The 9,796-nt window shown below is 46.3% G+C and overlaps 1 protein-coding gene across 2 annotated transcripts in view; it reads left to right on the top strand.

Annotated features, from left to right (window-relative positions):
- The first annotated feature begins 284 nt into the window (after nucleotides 1-284).
- The window catches only part of BMF (Bcl2 modifying factor), a 17,066-nt gene continuing 7,554 nt past the window's right edge, over nucleotides 285-9,796 (top strand). Inside the window, exons 1-3 of one of the 2 annotated variants that reach the window (XM_010166805.2) lie at nucleotides 285-356; nucleotides 1,306-1,626; nucleotides 2,598-2,761. In XM_010166805.2, coding sequence (XP_010165107.1) covers nucleotides 1,311-1,626; nucleotides 2,598-2,761 — 480 coding nt within the window. In that variant the 5' untranslated portion in view covers nucleotides 285-356; nucleotides 1,306-1,310. Of the gene's footprint in view, nucleotides 357-1,305; nucleotides 1,627-2,597; nucleotides 2,762-9,796 lie in introns of those variants that run through there. The other variant, XM_010166806.2, reaches the window with a different exon arrangement.

The following is a 9,796-nucleotide window of genomic DNA, read 5'->3' as shown; positions in this document are numbered from 1 at the left end:
GGCTGAGATGCAACAGCTTAAATAATGGTAGTGCCCCCAACTTAGAGCCCAGCACAGTTCTTGTGCTGCTTGGTCCCTTTGTCTCCTCTAGCCTGCTGGTGGTGTGAGGGCTGCTCACCTGGGGGGAGATGGGAGCACCAAGGGGAGCGCTGGACACATCCTTATAAAATTATTATTAATGTCTCCTTCAGGCCTGAAATTCCTCTTGCTAGTCTTCCGTTCTGTTAAATGCTTCGCAAACCAGAGTAAAGGAAGAGACATGAAGAGTTGAATTTCACTGCCTTGTTTGGAACTGGGTGGAAATCCTGGGGATGGATCTCTTAGGAGACTGTCTTCCAATTGGGTTAGATGCGCAGGTAACAGTAAAGGGACTTGTGGCTTTTTTGGTAAATCTGCTTCTAATTGCTATATGTTTGCAAAGAGCTCTGAAATACTGATTTGCGATTTATTGGGGTTTTTTTTCCTTCACCATCTTTGTCCAACTTTGTGCTGCAACAGAGCTCAGGAGTGTTTACTGTGGCAACTGCCAAAGTCCTGCATTAAGCACTGACACCAGCAATGGGTTTTTCTTCTTCGTCATTAGGGTCAACTAATGCACTGACAGTGCATGTGGGCTTGAGGATGAGAGGGGTAATGAAGTGAATGTATTGCCAAGTTTGGGACACGTCTTAAGTTGAGCTGAGGAAAGAAATGAGAAGTTGAAAGGAAAGTTGGCCCTTACAGAGAGAAGTTATGGAGAGCTTCACAGAAATGGCTTTGCCAGCTCTTGTGCATTTTGCCACTGGGGTTTCTTGAAAGTCTGGCCTTGCAGCCTTGTGATTACAAGAGCTTTTCTTCATCAATAAGTAATAGACGGGAAAAAGTGGAGAGAGAATACCATAAAGTTCAAATGCAGCAGGCTAAAGCAAAGCAGACCTCAAAGAAGCTGACTGGCCATGGGGCAATTGGAAGCACTGGGGTTGTTTTTTAGAACAATGTCTTTTCAGTTTTTACATACTGAGGTTGGGGGTTGGCTCACTCCTTGTGACCAGTTGTGGAATTGGAGCAGTGGGTGGACTCTTAGACACATGTGAACTTTGTCTCCCTCTGGCCTAGCACTCAAGGACTTTCCACAAAGCCCTGACCTTCAGCACTGAGTCACTCACCTCTCCTGCCCATGCAGATGGGCAGCATTGGGAGGGAGGGAGTCAGACAGGCAGGTCTGGAAAAAAGAGCTGTGTTTTATTGTTGGAGCAGAAGGCATTCTCTCCTGGACAACATTCTTGTTGTGTCTTAGCTGTTTCCTCAAATGTCCCTTTATTGCAGGAGCAATGGATCGCCCCAGCTACCTGGAAGAGGACTACTCTAGCCTGGATGGGCTGGACGATGACGTGTTTCACTCTGATGACTTTGGACTTGCAGGTCAGCCTGGTGAGATGACTGCAACTGGCATTTTCACACAGAACCAGTCCTACAGCTGCCTTCTGGGGAGATTTCAACTATTCCCCCTCACACACTGCTGTGGTCCCGGTATCAGGCATCCTGAGCAGCAGGACAAGGCAACTCAAACACTCAGCCCGTCCTCTTCCAGTCAGGATGTTATGTTGCCTTGTGGAGTCACTGAAGAGCCCCGGAGACTCTTCTATGGTAAGAGCACTCCAGTGTCACCAGCTTTGCAGCAAGGAAACTGTCCCTTTAGCACTTCTCCAATCAAGCAAGGTTTCTTTCATTAGGGAATTTAATGAAAGGACTGAAATTATTTTTCCTTTGGTCCTACTCCCTCAGGAAAGACAGCTTGTATTTTCTTACACTTGCTCGTCCACTGCAGGAACTAGGCACTTGCTCATTGCTTCCGCTGCCCTTAATACTCCCACTGTTTTTCTTTTTGGCTTTATTCTGTCACATTTTATTTTACTGCTGGACACTTAAGTGTTCACCATACCTCGTATTGTACCATTTGCCTGCATTTTTTAAGTTCTAGTGTTGTCTTGGCCATGTAGGAAGACTCCTAAAAGTTTTCAGCCGAGAGAGGGAAATGCAAAAATGCACACTTAGTAGGACAGCTTTTAGGATCTTTACTGGAGTTAAAGTTGTTGAATAAGTAGCATGTCCATCCAGTATCTTACTAGTAACTGATGGGACACCTCTCAGCTTTGTGTATCTGATTCAGCTTTAATTCAAGTCAGTCCCACTAAATGCCAGAGAACTGAGAAAAGTCTGACAGAAAAGATATGGCAACCTTTAATGGGAGACAACTTGAGGCAGAGATCTTGTAAAGCTGCAGAATTGTCAGTAAAAAAAAAAAACCAAAAGCCAAACCAGTACTTGGCTGAACTATAAACAAGCAAAAGGAACCAAGTCTAAGATCCTGCCAGTCATTTGATTATGGGAAGCAACACAATGCTCTGCTTAATCGATATAAATCTACTTAAAAGCTGAGCAAATGTTTTACTGCATGCTTGTGGTACACAGTCATTGTTTGGGCTTCAGGAACTGGACTTTAACTTGAGTCAAAAATTTAGGATTATGTGCAGCTCTCCCTCTGTAAAGTGCATGTACTGAGTAGCAGAGCTGTTCTTTGCTCTGGAAGAATGACTCTCCTGATCTCTGTTTTTTAGGGAATGCTGGTTATCGTTTACACGTCCCTCCGGTTGGCTTTGCGTTGGATCCGCACCTCCAAGAGGAGCCTGGGGAAGGTCAGCGGGAAGCGCGTGCCGAGGTGCAGATTGCACGGAAGCTGCAGTGCATTGCCGACCAGTTCCACCGGCTCCACATACAGAGGGTAGGGAGTCCCTGGAGGGGAAGGTGGGGGTTTAGTTATCCAAGAGTGGTGCTCCAGAAGACTGGCTCCAGGCACCAGCTAAGCAGGCTGTTGTCTAAGGCAGCAGACTGCCAGCAGCGATAAAACAGTAGGAGTATCCTGATGGATTTTGCTTATGCTAGATGCCCGTTCTTCCTAAAGATTGGCAGGTGGAGGGAAGAGAATGTGTGGGATTGCATTTACTTCCTGGGAAGGTAGCTGTTCTGTGTTAGCTGCTGCTATTCTAGCTCTTCCAGTTCATCAGCAACAGGGTCACTGAAGGTTTCTCCAGGGATCTCCTTGCTTTTTGTTACAGCTTTTACTTTCTTCCACTCTGCTTATCACCAGTGTCTTCTCTTCTGTGGCACAAATGGCCATCTGTGGCTTATATCAGCTCCTCATTTTGTAGATGACAACAAGCCTGGAGTCTGTTCTCACACTCCTTGTTGTCTAGGAGTAGTTGTCTGAAATGTTGTGGAGTATATTTAGATCATGCTAGACTTGCTAGCAACTCCTCTGTCAAACAGTCCTAGTTAGCATCTCAGACTTGTGACTAACTTCCTCACAACAAAAGACAGCTGTTAGATGCCATCAGGTCTGAAAACCACACTCCAGAATCTTGATTTTGTTTTCTTTAAAAAAAAAAAAAAAAAAGAAAAGAAGACACCCTGCTCTTCAAAGAAACAAAATAAAAGCAGGATGTCTAAAGCCCCTGATTCTTTCTTCCTTGCCTTCCTTCCCCTGTAGAGTAGGGATGAAATGGAAATCACAGCCCATGCAGAGTTTGTCAGTGGTGGCAGAGGTTTGGCAGTAGGCAGCACTTCTGTGCAAGCCCAACAGGAGAGCGTGTATCCACTTGCATATGAAGAAGCTGACACTTGCTGACTTCAGAGAGGGACAGAAAGTTTGTCTCATGCTAAGGGAGTTGGTGTTCTGTTAATGGTGGGATCTGTTGCAATTCTTCTCACAGGTAAGTGAGACTTACTGTCTTGGGCAGGGATGTGGCTTGTGGCTGGGCAAAGGTTTGGCCCTCTGTGTGTCATCAGAGAGATGAGGGAATTCTGATATTCTTTATCACCAAACAGCAGGAGGATTAAAGAAGCTGTAACAGGAAGATTAGCCTGTAGAAATGTAGATAGGGCTATGAATGTCATTTAGCAAATTGCAGGAATAACAGCTACCAGGAGATTTTCAACAAGTGCGGTGTGTGTTGAACGGGGTTTTCCCCAGTGCCACCTTTTCACCAGCGTTAGCTGAAGGCCCCTGGCTCTCTGGCCAGATCCTCAGAGCAGAGGGAAGGAAGGTGAACGAACCACCTCGGTGGAGGAGCCCTGGAGCGAAGCGGTGGAACTGGTTGTAACTCGAGCCCTTCCCGCTGGGAGGAGCGCACCTCTCCGATGTCTCTGCCTTGGAAACGCATCCAGCAATGCCCGCAGAAGTGGGGCCGGTTAAAGCTGTCCGGTGGCCCGGGACCGCAGGCAGTGGCCGCAGCCCGCTGGCCCGGCCGGCGCTGCCCCGGGGCACAGCGCACACAGGAGGAGCTCCGCTGCCTTTGTCTGAACTGGGAGAGCAACAAAGTTGTAAAGGGGGAGCCGGTCAGCCATTTACATTTGAAAACAAAACAGAGAGAGAAAAAAAAAACAAAACAAACCAAAAACCAACCCAAAAATTTAACCCGAGAATGGAATAGTTCAGCCAGTGGTTCTCCACAGCCTGACCCTGGGATGGGCCTTGGCATTTGGATCTGTTAAGGGATTCTTTATTGTTTGTCAGGAAAAATGAGTACCGAGCCACAGATGAGTGTCCAAGGCACTGTTCCCCATGGAGCGTTTTGTTGTCGTGCCCAATCCCTTCCCTCCCAGCCCTGCATGGAGGATTTCCTTTGGCTTTTGGCACAGGTCTCCGATGAAGAAGCCCCTCTGTCCTGTGTGCAGTGACTCTTCCCCGCCTGTTGCTGAAGAAGCAAGCAGTCTGCCCCTGGAGACACGTGAACTGGTTCACAGTGTGTTGTGGTTTGGAAGGGACAGTCTCCGAGACGTGGAAAACTGGGCTGTCGTTTATCTTGCTGTGAAACTAATCCCTGATCTGGATGCCCCATTCCAGCGTCTCTCAAACATTTGGTCAAAACCAACTTTCCAAAGTGGTATTTGAATCAGATTTAGAATGCCACAAAGTTAGTCACACCAGTGTGGTCTTTTGAAGTCCTGAGAGAGAGCAAGCCTGGTTTTCAACAGGCTGTGCCTCTTTTTGCAGCCTGCAAAACATCTTATCTGTGAATCTGTGAAAAGAAAATGTATGTGCCCTTTCAGTAGGAGTTGGGAAAGGCTTTCAGCATTGGAGTAATGCATCCAGCTAGCTCAAGCATTGCCCTCCCATGGCTCTTGAGTTCTGTGAGAGCCTCCAGCAGTTCGCGTATGGCTCCCATTCTGCTGCTGCAGCAGCAAGGCTGTGTTGACACGAAGGCCACTGGTTAATATACATCCCTGGCTGAGAGAGGAACTGAGCAGGCAATAGCTGCTGAGGTTGACGTCACTGAGTTGTCATTGGACTCAGCGGCACGCAGGGTCTAACCCCATCCCACACTGGGAAGCCTGGAGAGTCTCTGTTATCTCTTCCCTGTGCTCCTAGAGCTATGTGGTATTTATTCTGTGGTTCTTGGCTACACAAAAGATTTTTGGGTATGCATCTCGTAAGAATAAGAGTTGGCTGCACCTATGCTTGCTTTTGGCATCTACACCATTTTCAGGGTTTCATTTCCTATTAATATATTAAACAGAATACTGTAGTTTAAAACCTGGCTTTTTCATCCTTAGAACAGTGCTAGAGTAATAACACAACATGCCCTAGCACTCTGTGGCTTGCATCTCCTTTAAGATGCTGAATTTATTATAGGAAGGACTTGAGCAATGGTCTGTGTTCCTAAGTATCAGAGACTGCTACAGGTTGATCCAGTTTGTAAAGGGCTTTGCTGAGTGACATGTGAGACCCATCTATGTTTTCTCGAGTTCTTTATACCTCTTACCTGTCTGAGTCTGTGTAGCTTCTGGCAATGTTCCTTCTGTTGAGATGTTCTCGCCCTGCCTCTGGAAAAACAAGGTAGAGCCGAGCCATGCTTTCTGTGGGAGAACCCAATACCTGTCATCTCCTTCTTGGTGTGGAGCAGGTGTGCCTTTGCCATGGGATCTGTCAACTGCTTGCTCTAGCCCAGCCTGTGGCTGAGCTTAAAGAGTGCACTCTGAGGTTATGGAGAACAGAGCTGAGCTTAGGGGGTCTGTGGGTCAGTCAGCTGGGATGTGCTGCCTGTGCCCCATATGTCCAGGCCGTGGCAACAAGTGCTTGGGCTCTGCTTTAGGTCCTGAGTGCACTTGAGTTTCCTCACCTTGAGAAGGGGCTTCAACCTGTGCCGAACCGACAATGTATTTCATGACATGATGTGCTGCTAGATGGGATGTGAGTGGACAACCAGGGACGGCGGCAGCAGCAGCAGCGGCGTCAAGCTGCCCCATAGGAGCACGGGGTTATACAAGAGTGGTGTGGATGACACTGTAGATCAGTATCACACCCCTTCGGTTTGACTTGCTCCGTTGAGCCACTGGAACGCTACGGCTTTTTCCAAATGAAATAACTCTTTCTAAGCAGGCTGCAGCTTTGAGGGGACTGCTTTTATTGCATCTCCTCTTCATGGTGATAAGATCACTTCACAGGGGATAAAATTGTCTCTTTAAGAGCCAAGGAGTGGTAGCCTTGAACAGTTCTGGGCTCGGGTCCAAGCAGAGCCACTGACTTGCTGTATGACCTCAGACAAGTCTCTTGACCTTCTTGTGCTTCAGTCAACCCATCTGGAAAGCTTGGTTTAAAAAAAGCTGAGCCTCAATGAGAACCAGATGCTGAATCAGAGCTGAGCTTTCTTGAGTAAATAAGTGCATTACAAACAACAACAAAGCCCCTTTCCAACGCATCAGGAATCCTGCAGTTGATTTAGATATGCTGACCATGCTCAAAAAGTCTCCATGGATCTAGCTATAGAAGACTTTGTTTCTCTAAATTCCCCAGTTGGTTCAGCAAGTAACTTTCCTGCTGTCACTGCAACAGGCTGGAGCAGCCTGTGGAGCACGAATGCATGCTTCCACACCAGCTGTGGACAGGCGGCTGGTATGTACCTGTTTACCTCAAGTTAATGACACTGAAAATTTCCAGGAGGAAATGTTGTTTTCCTTTGAAAGTGAAACTTGTTAGGTTTTGCATGTTTTTTTCCCCTCTGTCTCTCATGAGAGTTATCAAGGCCTCCTCTGAGACACTTCTTCTTATGCAACAGGGAGCCCATGTCTCTTGTCGGAAACATCGGCATGAGAGAGTGGATGCACAGCACTACATGTGCATCATTTATCCCAAACTCCATCAGGTTTTTCTCCATCGTTTATTGAGGACACTCAGGGAATTTTTTAACAGTTGCTTTTTTAAACTGGAATTGTTTGCAGGAAACTGTCCTTTATGATGACTTTACATTTTAGGAAGAACATTCAGAAAAGTTTCCTAATAATGTAATGCAGAGAATCTCAAACTGTCCTGCAGCTGAGCCTGTAGCACCGGCAGATCCATACTTTACTTGTACCTGCAGTCTCTTTGAGACTTGGGGTAAGTGCTTTCATTCATTTGTTTCCTGAGCAGGTCAGTAGTTGCAGGATCTCTGCTGGCTAGTGCTTGCTGGTCTCTGCTGCTACTGTGCAAAGCAGTGGGTCTCCTCTTCAGCTCTGCTGTCTGTGGATTGCTCATCAGTGCAGGACTTGAACTTCCAGCTGAGGATGCAGGAGCATGGTGAAGGAGAGTACCAGCTGGAGAACTGCTGAAGCAAGTGAGCCTAGTTTAGAGGGCAGGCGGTGTAGGGTGAGTGTGAGGTTGGGAGGACTGAGCTGTAAAGCGAAGACCTTGCAGGGCAATGGAATAGGGATGCTAGGCTTGAGGAAAGGAGTGTGCCATAGGAGGAAGAGGAATTCTCACAGTCAGTGGAGTCAGAAACTTGATATGAGGAAGTGGAGACACATTTTTTGCTTAATGTTGTTAGATTTTTTTTTTCCATTTTGACAAATGCCAATGAAGGAGGAGGTGGGCTTGGAAGTGCACCTTCTCCTATGCCTACAAATGACACAGCTACCTATTGCCCCTTGCCTAGCACCTGTTCTGAAATCCTGCCACCTGTGGAGCTGATTATTTGATGTTTAGATTAACAGAAACTTGTTGGACCTTTTCACATCTGATCTGAAGTGATATTCTTTGGTATGTTAAGAAAAGAAACCGAGAACAAGAACATAGTTATGACACTGTATAAATCCATGTTTCTCCCGTATCTTGAATGTTACATACAGTTTTGGTTTCCTTCTTTCAAAAATGATGCAGCAGAGCTGGAAAAGTTTCAGAGAAAGGCAAGAAGGATGATGAAACTTCCATATGAAAAAATGAGCTAGGACTGCTAAGCCTAAAAAAGATACAAAGCAAGGGGGCAGCAATATTAAACAGAAATCAACAGTGACATGAAGGAGATGGATAGACTAATTTCTCCCAGTACAAGAACTAGGCAAAATCAAGTCAAGCTAGTAGGAGCCAGCTCAAAGTAAATGAGGTAGTTTTTCATGCAATGGGTAGCTCTGTGGAACTCCTTGAGAAAGCATATTGTGCATCCCAGTGCTTTATCTGGGTTCAAGGGGAATCGGGACAAGTTTATGGCCACTGAAAGAGACATTGAATAAATAGAAACCAGATCTGACTCGGGAAGTCCTAAACTCAAACTAGTTAAATGCTGAAAGAGTATTAGGGGGAGCTGTTGCATATACTTGCCCTCTGCTTTTTCTCAGGCAGTCACATAAAGCTGCTGTTGGAGGCTGAGCTATGCGAACTCCTGATGCAAGTCACATGCAACCATTGTGTCGGTTTAATAAAAAACACAAAACTTTTGGATCAGCCTAATCTATCCCTCTTCTCTATGCTTTCAGCTGACAAAAGATTTAAATATATTATGGTTTTGTTCCTGCTTAAAACAGAGGATAATGTTAAAAAGCAAAACTTCCTGCCTAGCTCTGGTAGAGGAAGTGGGCAGAGGATAAGGGAGCTGGGTGGCAGGGGAGCAGTGCGAGCTCTGTGCAACGCCACGCTGTGAATCCTTCACCCTGCCAGACACAGGACTGGAGTGTCTTAAGGCATTGGGGCCACAACCTCAAAATACCGAGATTGCCAACATTAAAGAGCGCTAAATAATCCTTTGGGACAGTGCAAGTGAACTGTTTTGCAGTATTTCTGCATCACCTGCAGTATTGCTGTGTGATTTAAACAGCATTCAGGGCTGCTGCTTATCCTGCCCAGTAGTCTCCACAGGCTCTTCTGCATTTCCTTGGCTCTCACAGCACCAGACTGGCTGTGACAGTGGTAATGTGCTTTCTGCTTGTAGCAGTGTGACAGCTGAGAAATTATTTTTCAATTAAGAAATAATTGTGGTAATATCCCACTTCTCTTTTAGTGTGGGAGACTAGGAAATGCAGGTTATAACTTGTCTGAGATCATGCAGGGATGGCTGATTGGAACCCAGTTGTTCTGCCTCCAGTCCTCTGCTTAGGTTGGTTGATCTTATTAAGATACTGCCATCTCTGAGGGGGATGATGAGATGTTTGGACTGATTATTTATGGTGAGGAGTGTGCATGTTTGTATTTTACTCAATTAAATTTTATGGTGGAAAGGCAGGAAAGCAAGTGCCCAACTGCAGAGTCCTTTGTTTCAAGCCACTGAGGAGGAATGTCCCGCTAGCCTTTTATAGTCTCTGTATGGGGTTTTTTTTTGTTTCTCCTTGGTAGCTACCCTCGCCAATGGCAAAGGAATCTTTTTGAGGACCATACCACAGCAGAAGGAATAGTGATCTAAAAATAAAAGCAGTGAGGTAACTCCTGTTAACCCCAGTTAGGTTGTTCCTGATGTAATGCCCGAGGAGAGGCTGGCAATGGGGGCTGCAGAGCCCCCAAAGGGCGCGCGGG

This window comes from Antrostomus carolinensis, unplaced genomic scaffold (genome assembly GCF_000700745.2).
Source record: "Antrostomus carolinensis isolate BGI_N321 unplaced genomic scaffold, ASM70074v2 scaffold19914, whole genome shotgun sequence".
In the NCBI taxonomy this organism is placed as follows: Eukaryota; Metazoa; Chordata; class Aves; order Caprimulgiformes; family Caprimulgidae; genus Antrostomus; species Antrostomus carolinensis.
The sequence above is the reverse complement of the archived record's forward strand: the minus strand, read 5'-3'. Positions and strand labels throughout refer to the sequence as shown.